The following is a 16,694-nucleotide window of genomic DNA, read 5'->3' as shown; positions in this document are numbered from 1 at the left end:
CCAATCCCTGACATGGCGCCAGTTTCATATGCCTTCAGCTGAGTCCCCCAACCTCCTCCCTAGGCTTTTCCCTCACCCCAGGACCAGGGTCATGTTTTTCTGGTGGGATCCACCCCACTCATGGGATTCCAGCCAATCATGCTCTTTTGCGGCTTGGGCTGAAAGAGACCAGGCCTAAATTTGTTTCAATGCACCAGTCGTCAGACTATCCACATGAAGTGTACAGATCTTGTAAACTCACCATTTGGGGTACGGATTCCACAGGGCATCTATGGTGTCAGCTTTTTCCTTCACCGTGTCTCACTATGCTCCATCCTTTGCCTACAGGTTCAACAGCAGAAGCCTTGTCCCACTTTGAATGCTACAGTGTGCTCCTTGCATGCTCTTCACCAGATCTCTACAAATCTCTGCTAGCAAAATCATTTTGCGGCACCCAACCCAAGGGCTGCGTCTAGATTGGCATGATTTTCCGGAAATGCTTTTAATGGAAAAGTTTTCCGTTAAAAGCATTTTTGGAACAGAGTGTCTAGATTGGCACGGACGCTCTTCTGCAAAAGCACTTTTTGAGGAAAAGCGTCCGTGCCAATCTAGACGCGCTTTTCTGCAAAAAACGCCCCGATCGCCATTTTCGCGATTGGGGCCTTTTTGTGGAAAACAAATCTGAGCTGTCTACACTGGCCCTTTTGCTCAAAAGAGACTTTTGCCTGAACGGGAGCAAAATAGTATATCCGCAAGAAGCACTGATTTCATACAGTAGGAAGTCAGTGCTTCTGCGGAAATTCAAGCGGCCAGTGTAGACAGCTGGCAAGTTTTTCCAGAAAAGCAGCTGATTTTCCGGAAAAACTGGCCAGTCTAGACACAGCCAAGTGGTTTTTTTTTTAGATCCTTCCTTTGGCACTCTCCCCTTCTCTGTCAAGTTCAGTCCTCTTGTCCTCATCCTTACTAAGTTCTCGCACCATCTATTCCTGCCCATCTCTTTACTTTTCTCCCGCCTATCGCCTCTCCTTCTGTGGAACAGTCATCAGTATCGCTCTCCTTAATAGCACATTTGTTCCCACCTCCCACTTGCATTTGATGGCCTATCAGCTGGACTGGAATGGAACTTCAATGAAGTCAATGGAGTTCCAAATAGGCACATTGCTACAAAAATACACTGCCTGATTAAGATTTGCCTCCTCCATTCTGTCTGTTTCCCAGTGGCAGATCAGGGCTTTTTTTATCTTGAACGTTGCCCACAGTTTAGCTCTATGGGGATACGTCTACACTGCAACACTATTTCAAAATAACGAGTGCTATTCCGAAATAACTTAGTCTGCATCTACACAGCAGGCAGTTATTTCAAAATAATGTCGTCATACTGTCAAGCTGGAGGACTTCTTACTTTGACTCCTGTAACCCTCGTTGTATGAGGAGGAAGAGAAGTCAGAGGAAGAGTGCTCTATTTTGAAATAAGTGCCATGGTGAAATAGCCTAATTTCAAAATAAGCTATTTTGGAATAAGCTACGCAATTGACGTAGCTCAATTTGCGTAGCTTATTTCAAGTCAAGCCCTGCTGTGTGGAGGCCCAATGTAAGGATGTTGCATTGGTGACTGGTCTGTTTTAAAGAGGGGGAATTAAAAGAAGCATATGAAACTGTGTAAGAGCAAAGGCAAATCATATGATTTACAGAGAGGGTGGAAGATTCAAAAGAGCTGGCAGCTGAGCACGAAGAGGCGAGATGAGCTTGGAGGCCAGGAGCCTTCAGTGACACAGTGACATGCAACAAACAGATGGAAATCAGACTGAGCAGTGTAGGAGCTGTGCATGGACTGGAAAGCAAGTCCTGTTCCTTTTGTAGGTTTCAGCAAATACAGAAAGAGGCTTGAGGGAGGATTACATTTTGTGTGCAAAGTGTTGCTCCTTTTCACAGCCCACAAAGGGAGGACTTCCTTGATGTTGCCTTATCTATAGTTATGGGTTACGTTAACCAAGTAGGAGGGTTTGCACCTATAATATGGGAGAGTTTAGCCCCCAAGCAGATTACAGTAGAAAGATTATCAATACAACGGGGACTCTGTAATGAACAAGAGAAATTAAATAGTGTTCTTTCAATATAACTATTTGTGGAAGCCAACAAAAGAATACACACTCTAAACAGGGCTACTCAATACGTGTTTGCATCCCGCAGTGCAGTTTGGGACAACAAGCAGCTCATGGAAGGGAGCCAAAACAAAAACGTAGTGACTATAATGGTCTTCTGTTGATGTGCGTTTTATTAGTTAAATTCATTAGACTGTCATTGCATATTAAAAGTGCTGTCATATGGGTGGAAAGCGGGTAACTATTGCATTTTATTAATCTCAGCAGAACTGACTTAAATGGGGCCAGCGAGTCACGTAGTTTCGCGTTAATCTTTGTATTCATTCCCGTCAGTGTGAAAGAAGCTATTTGCATATATTTGCATATATATTTGCATGTCTATGCAACCACACTTAAGTTGAGGCCCTCGGCATGTGCTGTGAGTATCACTGTGGCCCCCAGGGCTGCCAAAGTTGAGTAGTCCTGTGCTATGCTAAGGTAAAGGGGAGAGGAGACCATTACAGAAAGCATAATATCGCCATAACGGCCAGCATCCCTTGCAGGAAAAAGCGTAAAGAGCTCTTCCTCACCTTCTTCCTCCCCAATGCCCCACCCCCACCCAGACAAGCAGTCCTGGGTTAGAGCATTTCTAATGTGTTAAAGGTGATGCCCAACGGGGGGAGGGAGGATATATTTTTAAGAAGGCTTTAATTTTCCTTTTCCCTAATTTGATTTTCATACCCCACAACATTTGGGGCACCCCTGTTTTTCATAGGCCAGCTCATTAGCTTATAAGAACGGCCATACTGAGTCAGGCCAAAGGTCCATCTAGCCCAGTGTCCTGTCTTCTGACAGTGGCCAATTCCAGGTGCCCCAGAGGGAATGAACCTTGTAAAAATCTTGGCCATCACAACGTCCTCTGGCAAGGAGTTCCGCAGGTTGACTGTATATTCCCTGAAGAAATATTTCCTTTTGTTGGTTAAATCTCCTACCTATTAATTTTGTTTGGTATCACCCTAGTCCTTTCGTTAAGGGAGCAAATAAATAACTTTTTCACATTTATTTTTTCCACACCAGTCATGATTTTATACACCTTTATTGTATACCTCCTTAGTCTCCTTTTTATAAGATGAAAAGTCTCCCATTACTGACATCTGTCTTTTCCTAATAACTGGAGTTCCCACCCATAGAGAGGTATTTTCAGCGTGAGAGGACACCACGAGTCACACACTATGGACAGCTACTTATCCCAAGAGTCATGTAATAACTCCTCCACCACCTGTAGAACTCCCTCCCAAAACTCCAGTTAGTGGCTCCTGTTTGCTAGCTCCCCTTTTAATGATTAACATTGTTATAACCACAGTAGCAGGCCTCTAAATTAAGCAAGTCTCTGCCATTTCCCCTTGGCTACCAATGATCATTTTGTGGTGTCTACTGACTTCTCACAGACATTATCCAAATGCAGCAGTTATTAATGAACCAGCAGCATATCACAAACAGACACACAAGCTCATCAGATTTATTATTAACTTACTTATGCAAATTTGTCTTTATAACTAATTTATCCTGAAGCCTAATTTGGCTCATCTAAATAGCCCTGAGACCTGTAAGCCTTGTGTTACAACATTAATTAATCTTTATATTTCACCTCTATACCTGAAATATACCTGATGCCTTTTGTGGTTGGTTCCATGGGTAATCTGTTTAACATTGCCAGTTAGGTATGTGCTGTGTTAGAGCTGTAGGTTCACATTTTCCAGACCTGAATTGCTGTACAATCGTGTAATGGATTCTGCCTAGACAACTGAAAAAGGAACCCAGATAGTCGCAAAGGGCCTGCAACCAACTGTTTCTTCTCTGAGTTCTCGAGATCACCTCTAGTGCGAGGACTATTCTTGACCAGATGTTTTTGCCTGTAGATGTCCATCTGCAGCTACGTGCTCCCTGGGGCTGGGCTCCTGGATTATGTGATCCTACAATGCATGAGGTTTGGACATAGAACCAGATCATAGAATCATAGAACACTAGAACTGGAAGGCACCTCAAGAGGTCATCAAGTCCAGTCCCCTGCCCTCACGGCGGGACTAAGCACCATCTAGATCATCCCTGATCAATGTTTATGCAACCTGCTCTTAAATATCTCCAGTGATGGAGATTCCACAACTTTCTAAGGCAATTTATCCCAGGCTACGTCTACATTGGCATCCCTTTCCGGAAAAGGGATGCTAATGTGACGAGTCGGAATTGCAAATCCACGGGGGATTTAAATATCCCCCACGGCATTTGCATTTACATGGCTGCCGCTTTTTTCCGGCTTGGGGATAAGCCGGAGAAAAGCGCCAGTCTAGACGCGATTCTTCGGAAAATAAGCCCTTGAAAGTAGGAATAAGAAATCCTCTGGAAAAGGGCTTATTTTCCGGAGAATCGCGTCTAGACTGGCGCTTTTCTCCGGCTTATCCCCAAGCCGGAAAAAAGCGGCAGCCATGTAAACGCAAATGCCGCAGGGGATATTTAAATCCCCCGCGGATTTGCAATTCCGACTCATCACATTAGCATCCCTTTTCCGGAAAGGGATGCCAATGTAGACGTAGCCCCAGTGTTTAACCACCCTGACAGTTAGGAAGTTTTTCCTAATGTCCAACCTAAACCTCCCTTGCTGCAACATAAGAGTACTGAATTGTATGCAGTCCTAGAATAGATTTCTTATCTGCACTAAAGCAAGTAATGAATTCTGGTTCTATAGTAATGGAAACCACATGGCTCATTGTTCACAAGGGCTTCTGCTAGTTCCATGGAACAGCCTCGGCTCAGACTCAGGCCTGGGATCAAAAGGGGGAGGAACTAGCCCAGTGAATCTAAGACAACTATCAGTTACACATTTGCTAAGCAACAGAAATGATCATTTCCGTCTCTTAAAAAAAAAAAAGGCAGTACATTGTTTTCCCCATTCTTGATTTTTAAAAGAAGTCAATCGTCCCTGTCTATGGACTATTTAAAAATCAAATGGAAAAGGAAGTGAGGGCAGGGATGTAGGGGCAGGGACAGCGAGTCATGAGTAGCAGCTGCATCTGTATGTCTGTCATCTCAGATGGCGTGCAAGTAACTGTGCCAAATGATATAGAATTAATGATCTTTAGAATAATACCAGAAACAGCCACAGCTATGCTGCTGGGGCATTCCAGGGCAGTTCATACCCAGGAAGTTGTGTCCCGGGACAGAGTGGTATTTCTAGGAGCCTTGTGGGTTCCTACTTGCAAGCATCTGCCAAAGACGCAGGTCAGGGGACAGAACTGAAGTTATGCCCACTGGCAGTTCTATATTGATACCAACTATGGCAACTCAAACCACTGCCTCTTTGTCTCTGGGCTCCCAGCTTCGCCTCAGCAGAGGCTGTAGCCTCATATGTGCTGAGGACCGGCAGCCACAGGCAATCCCCAAGAGAACAAGTTCTCCTATCCTTCAAAGAGGAGTTACTTCTGGATCAGGCCTAGCATGTGACATGGGCCTAGAATACCCTCCTGGAACAGAGTCACAGTGTAAGAAAAAAGGGCCATTCGGGCTGGGCGAATGGAAGCAAAGTCCAGCAACAATCTGAACGTCGCTACTCCAATATCCCAAGTATTCAACAGGCAGCGGTGGTGTGTCACCTAAATCTGAATGGAGGCACCTTCATTTAGTCCACTGAGAGAGTCAGGTCTGGCATGAATGGCTTGACTTTAGGTTTTGTGTGTGTTCCTGTTATGTCAGTTGACATTATTATACTGTGGGTGAAATCATTTCTCAAGTGTCAGAGATTTTAGCATCCCGACTTTTTCTGGGACGTTCTTTTCTTGCACTGAGCCAGGACTGAATGTTCCAGAGGCCCCCTTTTGTTTACAGAAACAAGTGGATGTTTGGCCCGTGCTCTAGGGGGCTGTTCCAGTTTTAGTCCCTGGAAATGGATGCTTTTGGAGCCATTTGGCAAAGGTCTGGAACTAGACGAGGCAATGGTAGCAGACCTTCCCTCACCCCAGACATAGCAGCGAAACACTGCAAACCGGTTGCTAGAGCCATGCACAATAAGGGTCTGGTCTCCCCTCCTATAAAACCATAGTGTCCCCTCCTATAAAACGCCAAGTGTCTTCAATGAGAACAGGATCTCATCCTCTGACAGACATGATCCCATTGCCTTGTTCCTGCAATTTTCAGCCATGAAAGGACTTTTCCCACAGTTGGAGGAGAGCTTATTACCCCCATCAGTGTACTTGGATCATGCCAATATTAATTTAATTCTGCAACTACTGCCACTATATTTACATGTAGTGAACTGTAGTTAACTGCCTCACTGTGGCCAAACCTACCGGCTATGTTCCACCAACAAACATCAATTACGCTGTGAAATGTTATGGCATTGCCTTGTGGTAGCACAGAAGTAAGCAGCCAGGTTAAACGCAGCAAAGGGGTTAATACCACCAATACTCTTTCATAGTGTGTAAGAATTACATTTTGGTGATCTAGTAGCTGGTAGGATAGTCATGCAACAGGTCAGCACCAATCTCTAAGGAAACCAGCAAGAGTTACATGAGGCCTGGAAGAGCACTAGCCAATTAGAACACAGTATGCAAAAGAGAGCATCCCAGTTGGCTCCAGCTAGATTCCACAAGGCTATTTTTTCAGAATCTCTGACTGCATTTGCCATATAGGGTGTTCATTTAAAAACCAGGACCATTATACTTCTCAAGTGCAGTGCCATGCAAAGATTTTCACTTATCTTGGCTGGAGATGCTCTGAATGTATGCAACAATACATGGTAGACTGGGGAGGAGAACATTAGCATTTGTGAAATCTCAAGCAAATATTTACCTCTTCACTCAGTTACTCTCCAAACTCATCTTGGCAAAAATAAAATTTCTGCCTATTATGTCCATATGCCAGATGCAGAGATGCATTCAAGCTTGGCATGTGTTTGTACTTGGAGGTCCTGCTTTTATGAGACTTATGCTGTGGGTGCTTGTGTGTCAGAGGATTCTTCCGGCGTAATACTCTCGGCATCTGTTCTGCCACTTTGCACACCACACAATCAAAGGCTATGCACAGGACCTGGCTTCCCCAATTCAGTGGAATGTTTTTATTTCTCACACACAAAAAATGTCAGTGTTGATTTCTTAGGTAAGAGAAAAACCTTGTTCCCGTTTCAAGGAGTAATGAATATGGGCTCCTATCAGCCAACATCTCCTTCCTTGTAATTTCTCTATATGGGCAGGGGCTGATCCGTCTCTATCAGTCTATGCTTTCCTCCTGGACCGGCTCCAATATGTGTCAGGAGGAATTCTGAAGCAAGTTAATTTCCATCTGGCTTTCCTTGTGGCATCTCTTTTTATAATTAGTTTAGCTTTTTGTGACGATTCACTTTAGAGCACTTACATCGGTAATGTTGTTTTTCATGACGGGTGACTCACTGTGTAGACTCGTGTATGGTTTCGTGTCTGAACGATGTGGCAGGAGGAATTGCTCATTGAGTTTGGAAAGCAACAACTTGATCTAGCTTTTCATTGTGAAATCCACATCTTGAAGAGATTGTTTCCTCCTTCCCTGTCACAGAGCAGCCCTGTGTCAACATCAGAAGATGGTTTTGAGGGCAACTAATATAAGGAAATTATTGGGTTATTTTTAACTGTCCTCAATCTTGTGGTTTCCTCTCTCTCTCTTAATCTCACTCATTGTGCTCTTTATTTCCTCTCCCTCTCTAGTCTGTTCACTTTCCTCTTTTTTTTACTGCCCAGGCTTCTCTGTGGCTTGGTCCCTGTCTTGTCTTGTCTGATTCTGGTTCTCAGACACCCGGTTGTCATCGCTCCCTATTGCTCTGAACACACTTTTGTGGTTGTTGGCTGGCGACGGCTGTCTGTGTTAACAGCTCTTGTTTCCTTCTCTAGGTTTGGATTAGCTCCCAGTAGAGGCAGGCAGTTTGGTTCCTCCTTGTCCCCCCTAGAGTCTGGGGAGTTGTAGAAGAAACTGAAAACACAGAGAACCAAAACCACATGACCAACTAGCTCTTCAGAGGTACCAGCACCAGATGCTGATGGACAACAGTAACTGCCCTGTACTTATTGGTGTGCCCATCACACCTGCCCTGATGGATGTGGGAGCATGTTTCTGATGTGGGAACCCTGATGATAGTCACATAGAGCAATGCATCTTCTCACGGAAGAAAACTTAAATTGAAAGACATTGACTTCCTCCAGAATCAAAATTCTGGTGCACGTAGAGCTCTGAGTGGACTAAGATCTTGTTTCCTCTGAAACCTGTGTGTGAAGCAGTTGCTCCATAAGGCGGTGTTTGATTGGGTAACATTTAAATAAAAATGATGTAAATGTTTATTACAAAGCCTGTATACCTGAAGGAGAATGGAACATCTCCCATGCTCTGTCATATTCCCCCTTATTCGGCACTGGAGAGGCCACATCTGGAGTATTGCGTCCAATTCTGCCCTCCCCCCATTACAGAAAGGATGAGGATGCATTGGAGAGAGTCCAGCAGAGGACAAGAAAAATGATTGGGGGCTGGAGCACATGACTTATAAGGAGAGGCTGAGGGATTTGGGCTTATTTAGTCTGCAGAAGAGAAGAGTGAGGGGGGATTTGATAGCAGCCTTCAACTACACGAAGGGAGGTTCTAAAGGGGATGGAGAGAGGCAGTTCTCAGTCATGACAGATGGCAGAATGGGGAGCAATGGGCTCAAGTTACAATGGGGAAGGTCTAGGTTGTATATTAGGAAAAACTACTTTAAAAGGAGTGTAGGGAAGCACTGGGATGGGTTACCTAGGGTGGGGGTGGAATCTCCATCCCTAGAGGTTTTTAAGTCCCGGCTTGACAAAGCCCTGGCTGGGATGATTTATATGGGGTTTATCCTGCTTTGGGCTGGGGGCTGGACTCGATGACCTCCTGAGGTCTCTTCCAGCTCTATGATTCTATGATTCCTTCGCCCTCTGAGACAGGTACACTCCTCCAGGACAATGCAACTTGGAGAAACCTAGAGCTAGACTATCAGATGATAGGATCTACCAGTCCCAAGATCTCAGCTATGCGACAACTTGCCAGAAGATCCCAAAGGAGGACAATAGGTCCAAATAAAACACACCTTTTTGAGCTCACAACCCCACCCCTACATACCCCAAATACTTGATTCACCCCTGTGGAAGGGGAAATAGTGCAATAGCATGATTTCTGTTGTCAGCTCAGATGTGCCTTCCATGAGCATGGTGCTAAGATAACAAGGTCCTATTTCTTAAAAAAAAAAAAAAAAAAAAAAAGTCCTCTAAAAAGTACGAGTACTCCTGATTGAAGTTGTAAAACAAAGACCAAATGAACCAAAATCTCCATTTTTCCATGAATGGATTCTGATCAAGCACTAAATGAGAGCTGTATCCTGATAGACACAAGGGCTATAGATATATTGGTGCACTCAAGAAATGCAGAGCAGGAAGTACTTGAATATCAACTCTCCAAATGTTTTATCACCAGTAAAAATGGCTTTTAGTATTTCTGATTTGCAGATGAATTTGATGAAGTCTTTATTCAAGAACTACAGAAAAGCAAAGGAAGCCCCTTGGGACAATATACTTTTTCTCTGCAATGTAATAATGGATTTCCTCAAACAAATGTAATATTTGCACAGATGTTGCTTTCCTCTAAGACACCATCTGTGGATTCCAATTCTTCTTCTGACAAGTACCTGTTAAGGAGTTAACTCTTTCTCTGCCTCCCTTTCCCCATGTTCAGTGTAAACCTAGCGATCTGTATAACTTAATGTAGTGCAACATTATGTCCTGGATCAGGTTTTTTAAAAAGAAAATCCCAGCGAGAAAACCTGACACACACAGGAGTTTGCTTCAATGATATGCTGGTTTTTATATCCAAAGCGTGTGTGAGTCTCTCTCTCTCACATGCATGCTTTGTGAGTTGCATAGAATTAGGTTGTCAGCAACTGCATTTCCCGTACATCTGACATATCAGAAAGTGTATGGAGAGTGGCTGTGTTGAAATTGACTATCTTCCCCTCCCAATGCACACTTGTTTCCTTTCCATGCCTCGGAAGAGTTTAAGCGAATGTTGTTTTCTATCTTTTCATAAGACAGTATTAAGAAGCAGGAGCATGCATTCTCCACAGCTGCGACTTTGACAGCCAGTTCACTACTGTTTTTCACAGAGTAGATTTTCATTCATTCATGATTGGTACACAGCCTCGGTCCCCAGCATCCTCCTGAGATCCTTACTATGCCTACAGAACTGTAGTTTAGTATGCACTGGGAGAGATGCATTGATGCTTTCTCTGTAGACCTACAGGCTGCTGGTTGGAGCCATAAGGGAAAGAGAAGAAGAATTAGCCTGTGTATTTATGTGGCTGTGCTCCAGTAAATATTTTGATACATCTGCTGCCAGCTCTGGTCTGAGGGAATCTATCTAGCATTTAAATTTTGATGGGGAGCTGTTTTGAATAATAACAGTGCAGCCGGCTGTGAGTCAGTGCATGTGTGTTGACTGAAAAAAAAAAATCTCAAAGCTTAACGCTTGCTGAACGTTGAGCTGCAGTGCTTTGCCTTTACCCTCCTCCTTTCTCTTTTTCCTAAATAGATTGTGGTTCTTTTGGGGGTGGGGGTGGAACAAAAAAACCCTCTCACAAGTAGCTGTTGCAATGGGTGCAGTAATGGGTACATTCTCTTCTCTACAAACCAAACAAAGAAGACCTTCAAAAGGTAAGAAATTTCTCTTTGCTTTTTCTGCCTCTTTTGTGTATTTGCTACTATTGGGTTTGACAACGGAGGGAGGCACACGGACATGTGTCACTGGAAACTAGCCCACCGTTTATGTCAGGTGTAATTGATAGAGGAGGAGGGTAGCAGGCTATCAAGGGGCTTCTGGGGTTACCTGGGCAAGAGGGCATTTGCTCTAGGTATTTTGGGGAGGAAAGTGGGGAGCATGATACACCTGCTGAAATGTTGTGATCCTGCACACAGCCGTGTGTGTAAGGAGGAGAACTCAACGGTTTCACATGCAGAGCACTTGCCGAAGAGACCTGTTTACTCCGAAATCCCATGCTTTCTAAATCCACCAGGCAGGCGGCAATCAAATATATATAAATATGGCAAATTCTTCCATCTGCCTTGTACTTTCTAAAAAAGTACCATCAGAGGGACTGTTGTATTTTTAATAATCTGACTATGAAACGTTGCCATTGTGTGTTTTGTGTTAATTATCTGGAGGGAAAAAATAGAGGATTTCTTCACGAGCAGGGGAAGGAGAAGAGGCTCAGAGCAGAGAAGAAAGCAAGCAGCAATCCAGGGATTTTTAATTCTTAAATCCACATGTCCTGAATCTAACATGATGGTTTTTCAGGAAGTCAGTCATGTTGAGAGGCGCTTATTTGCTCAGTCCGTTCATGGGGCTATTTCAAAAATTGCAGGGTACTGCTAAGCAGAAAGTTGGAGGCACTATAGGAGACGAGACTGAAACATGTATATTGTTAAAAGCCCCACACTTTACAGAGTCTTTTTACTATTGGAAAATAGTTCTGAGCAGAAGCACTGCAATTAGCAAGCAGTCCATTAGCATTTTGAGGGTAAATCTTTACTTCCACTGGATTTGTAGCTCAGTCCAGATGTATGCTTTCAGTGGAAGTTGGCGTAGAATTTCCTAGTTTTGATCATGAGGCAAAATAAAAAATATTTACATCAGAACCACTCAAATGGGTTTTCTCAAGCTATAAAGTGGTGCTACGGGTGAGGGAGGTTGGGTGCTGAGGGCATGGGAGTGGATTGGAGTTGGAGGTGATCGTTTTAAGTTTACAAACAAACATAAAATTGTAGAACGGTTCCTTTGGCGCAATTGACTAGACAGAGTCAAATATCAGTTTTACAAAGCACCTAGACATGGATTACATCTCCTTTGTCTGTGCTATTTATAATGAGGCCATAATTGTATAGCATCTAAGTGCTGAGTCGCACATCTAAACATCTGGCGTCAATATATGTGTAGGCACAGCAAGAGGCAGAGGTACTGAAGAGGTGGTGTTGAGTGTATCAACTTCTGAGACAACATGGCTGGGTTGGCCATTTTCCAGGTATCTGAACGTGGCAAGCTTCTGAAAGTGAATCTATCCTGCAGTGCTTGCCAGAATGGTTACCTTGTTGTGTCAACTTACATTTATCCCCAGGGAAGGTGCTTTGTGTAGTGCTCACCCCCTCACAGGGGTGCTGCTTTTTATCTGGGCCATGACTTTTGACCAGTCCAGCTCAGATCCTCCTCTCTGCATAGCTTGCTGGCCCTAGGACACATACACCTTCCTGCCACAACAAGGTGTGGTCACCAGGCAAGGAATTTACATTGAAACAGAGGCACTTTATTGCTGAATGTGTATGTTGCTGATGTCAGCTTGTAGTTGGCTTTTCTGTATTGAGTGGCTTAGAATTTGCTCGCTGATGAACTCAGAGAATAACAATCCAGCATCTGGTGGGATATCGAAATGTTGATGCTGGAGTTCATTCTGATTGATATCTGTGGGAAGTGATCCTTCAGGGCTACATGCCAAAACCGACTTTTGTAGAGCCATTTCCAATGGGTGCCAGTGGGTCCCCCTCTTGCTTTTACTGATTTGCGCGGGACCCGGCTGTAAGGAGCAGGCCAGAAGCGATTCCTTTGCTTCCCTTTGCTATTTTCAAAGCTAGCCTAGGATGTCACACCTTTCTGGGTGTAACCCACACACCTAGTGTGGTTCACTGTTCCATGTAGTCCATTTAGACCACTTACAGCGAAAGATAAGGTCAAGGGAGCTCTACAGCCTAAGCTAAGAGCCAGCCGGCTTTATAGCCCAAGCTGGAGAGGAGCCTACACTAAGCTCCAAAAGTCCCAGGTTCTGCCCCGTGGTGGTTACATGGGCACCACTCAGTGGCAGGTAGAACACTGCAGCCTGTGGGACTGCCCATAGCAGCTGATTATAATCATCCAATGGACAGAACCAGACTAGCCAATCTGGCAGCTGCAGGATCCCACACCTCAGTGCGGACCATGTTAGGGATACGTAGAACCGACAGTGGGTTGCTGACTACTCCCCTGTCTCTGCTAACTGGGGCTTTAGGCGGATTGTGAACTTGGCTGGACACTTTGAGCTTTTTGTGGAGAAAAGATACGTGTGTCAGCTTTGGATGCATTTCTATCTCACTCCCCATCTGCTAGATCCTTAGCTGCTGTTAATCATCACATTGCATCAGAGTAGTTGGATGGATGTGAAGGACCTGTCCCAGTCATTGTAAGATCTTCTCTACTCTGGCATGGAAGAGCTATTTCACACAAGGCTGAGGGAGCAAGGTGCCACATTAAATCTTGGGCTTCACTGAAAATAGCCCAACTTCATAGCTTTTTTTCAGATTTACTGGAACCATTGATGATGAGGGACCAACCATGGCATAAAAATGCACGGGAGCACTCTCTTTGCCTTTACTTTTGTGGTCAGGGATGGTACTAAAAAGATCTGGAAGCAGGAAGGAGTCAGAGATGGACTGCAAAAAACAGGAGCTTCCCAAATCGACCAGTGGAGCTCAGGGCTGGGCAAACGTGGCCTTGGGGCTGCATCCGGCCCACCTAACACTTTGATCTGGCCCGTGGCCTGCATCTGGCTGCTTTCTATTTATATCCTGCTTCCCGTGCCACTGAATTTCCAGCTGGTGAGTCAGGCAGCAGGGTCCCATTTAAATAGCTCGTGGCTCCCAGTCGTGGTGTTTTCTTGGCAGAAGCTGGAGTTGCTAGCCCTTTAAATGGCCACATTCACCTGGGTGGCTACCAGGCAACGTAATAGCAGTGGGGCCATAAGCCCTTTAAATTGCTGCTATTTAAAGGGCTTGCAGCTCCTAGTCCTGCTGCTACCACGTTGCCTGCTGCTGCCTGGGGTTGCTGTGGCTATTTAAATGTCCTCAGACCCCGCCCCTTCCAGGCTGGTGGGTAGAGCTAGCCCGTGACCACATACCAAAATTCATTACGTGGTCCCCTTGCAAAAATTACTGCCCACCTCTGATGTAGCTGGATTGCCTCACTTCTGCGGACGGTATGTATTGATGCTACATGTGTGCTTTTTAAAATGAAGAGTCTGAAGACCAATCCAATTATCTTTCTGTTTAAAACCAGCATGTTTTAGCTAAATGAACCCTGTGGTGTTATAATCTTCAGGGATTTTTGTTTTTAATCCCAGGTAAATAAAACAAAACTAGGTTGAATGCAAAATGCCTTTCTTAAAATTATGAAAATCAGAAAATGGGTTGTTAAAAGCTGGCACTGTGGGCTAAATCCAGCTCTGATGGAACTACACTCATTGCAGTGCTGGGGTAATTTTTCACCATGTGTTCCTAACTCACTCTCTTGTGACTCCTCTGCCACACCTACACTGGCAAATTTCACAGGGTAGAGTGCCCACGTGAGCTGTGAATCAGCTCGGGGCTTCCTGGAAGTGTTCACAATAGTGTTTACAAACAGCATATGCAATTCCTTTCTCTAGTGAAAATGTAGAGCCTGAATCAGCAGCTTATCATGTGCATTATCTAGTATCCGAGAGTGGCCAGTAGTCCTTGTTTAAGAGGAGGGCATTGTTCTTGTGACTTTCTGTTCTTCAACTACCAACATATGTGCCCTTAATGTACCATCCACAGATGTTTCTTCCTGACCCCAGCAGTAACCAGCCACTGTCCTGCAGCATGAGGACTGATCATTCGTAGGACTGGCCCACACTTGAAGGTTAAGTTGACACAGCTATGCTGGCCAGGGATATGCAAAACTGAGCACTGTAGTTACCTTGACTTAATGTCCAGCACACACTTGGCTAAATCAATGGAAGGATGCTTTGGTCAGGGTCGATACTGCTGCCCTGGGAAGTGGTGCTTCAAACGAAAAAAAAAACCACTTCTAATCATGTAGGCTGTGTTTACACTGCCTGGTTATTCTACAGAAAGCTGAAAGTCCCCAGGGACAAACCTGCATAGATCTGTGTCCATATTAGTAGAGCTGCAGAAGTTTTCCAGTTCCTCTAAGTCGTATAACTTATGACTATGACCTCAGTAACATTTATGGCCGTTTTTTTCTACATTTCATTAGAAATTGTTTCCTTTGATCTCCCCAATTTGCTGCCTTTTAATTTATTTACCAGTCAGGAGTCTGCATTGTGGATAGATGCCTAACTGCTGCCTCTTTTGTTTCAGTTGAGACGGTACAATTGTTGTTGGTAAATCTCTTGGAAAGTCCAAGGAAGTGTACAGGTGAGCTGCCCTCAAGTTAGGCCGAGGATATGGTGGTATGATAGTGAATGAGCCAGGGAGCGCTACTGTTGGCCAACTCATTGTACACAAAGGGTTGGATTTGGCTGAGACCTTGGTGTGTTGCCTGCTGTACTCTCTGGAAGTTCTTGTTTCAAGTGACATGGGGGGCTGAAGTGGAAACTCTATTATCTTTCTGACACTGTGGCCAGGAGTAAAGGGTTTGAAAGAAGAAAGGAATATGTGTATTATTCCTGTTAATTACCTAAGGTATTACCTAACACGATTGTATCTCCCTGGAATGTTCTTTCCATCCTACAAAAATTTGAGGTTTCAAAAGTTTTTCTTGCCCCAAGTTGGAACAAAAAGTCCAAATCTCAATCTTCTGGCAAATGGAAAAGTTAAAAAACAAGTCAATTGAAACATTTTGAAATGTTTCATTTTGATTTTGACCATTTTTGTTCAAATTATTCCCACCTTTCTAAAGAGAAAGTTATTCCATCCCGAAAAACATTGATTTCTCATGTCATAAATATCATCTCAAGATGTTCTAACAAATTTTGAAACTTTTGAAACCAGTTTCAAGTCTAATCATTCAAAATTGACTTCTCCTATCTCCTCCTCCCCCCATTTATGGCTTTCACAAATCAACCTCTTTGACAAAGATTTGACTACATTTTTCTGACCACCTCTGTCTTCAGGTGTTTTCAACAATCATCTCTTTCATATGAATGCTAAGACCTTTCATGCTTTTTGCCATATCCAGCAAATAGGAGTGACAAAAATCAATCCATTTCTTCTTAACATGGTGCTAGTCCACCTAACAGATTGTGCAATTGGGGTGAATTTTTCATTTTGCTACCTTCCTTCCCAAATGCAATTTACAACAAAAATGTTGACATTTCCTTCTGTGAGTGAAGTAAATTACCTTATAACTGAAAGATAGTGGGGTGCTTTCAGCCGAATGGTTTCCTGGATTTCTTGGGGTTTTCATACTAACACCTATGAAACACAAACTTAAATATTCTCTGTAGCTTTTCTTTTTTCTATCCTTGTAGCTTCTCATGGGATTCACTTGGAATTATCAGCCCTGGTTCTGTTCTCACTTGATGTTAGATCTGTAAAAAGTCACCAGGAGTTGAAACGCTCAAACCAATAAATGGGAATAACCCAGACTTGATCTCAAAGTTGGGTATTTTTCTCCAGCACAAAGGTTGTATTGGCCTCATTTGAGCTAGTTGTATTTATGGGTATGTCTACATTGCAGTCAGACTGATCATGTGGTAAACAAGCAGTAACAAAAAGCCACTATTTAATAGTTAAGAAAGAGTATAAATAATCATGTGGTAAACAAGCTGTAACA

General features: G+C 43.9%; 1 protein-coding gene across 3 annotated transcripts in view; it reads left to right on the top strand.

The window, feature by feature from the left end:
- Positions 1-16,694, top strand: part of KCNIP1 (potassium voltage-gated channel interacting protein 1) — a 725,629-nt gene that overhangs the window by 251,917 nt on the left and 457,018 nt on the right. For 2 of the 3 annotated variants that reach the window (XM_014569863.3, XM_006115769.4), the window contains exon 1: positions 10,484-10,792. The exons of the other annotated variant lie outside the window; for it this stretch is intronic. In XM_014569863.3, the coding sequence (XP_014425349.1) occupies positions 10,732-10,792 (61 nt within the window). In that variant the 5' untranslated portion in view covers positions 10,484-10,731. Of the gene's footprint in view, positions 1-10,483; positions 10,793-16,694 lie in introns of those variants that run through there. 3 annotated transcript variants of the gene reach the window in all.

Source organism: Pelodiscus sinensis, chromosome 17, assembly GCF_049634645.1.
Source record: "Pelodiscus sinensis isolate JC-2024 chromosome 17, ASM4963464v1, whole genome shotgun sequence".
Classification (NCBI taxonomy): domain Eukaryota; kingdom Metazoa; phylum Chordata; order Testudines; family Trionychidae; genus Pelodiscus; species Pelodiscus sinensis.
The sequence above is the reverse complement of the archived record's forward strand: the minus strand, read 5'-3'. Positions and strand labels throughout refer to the sequence as shown.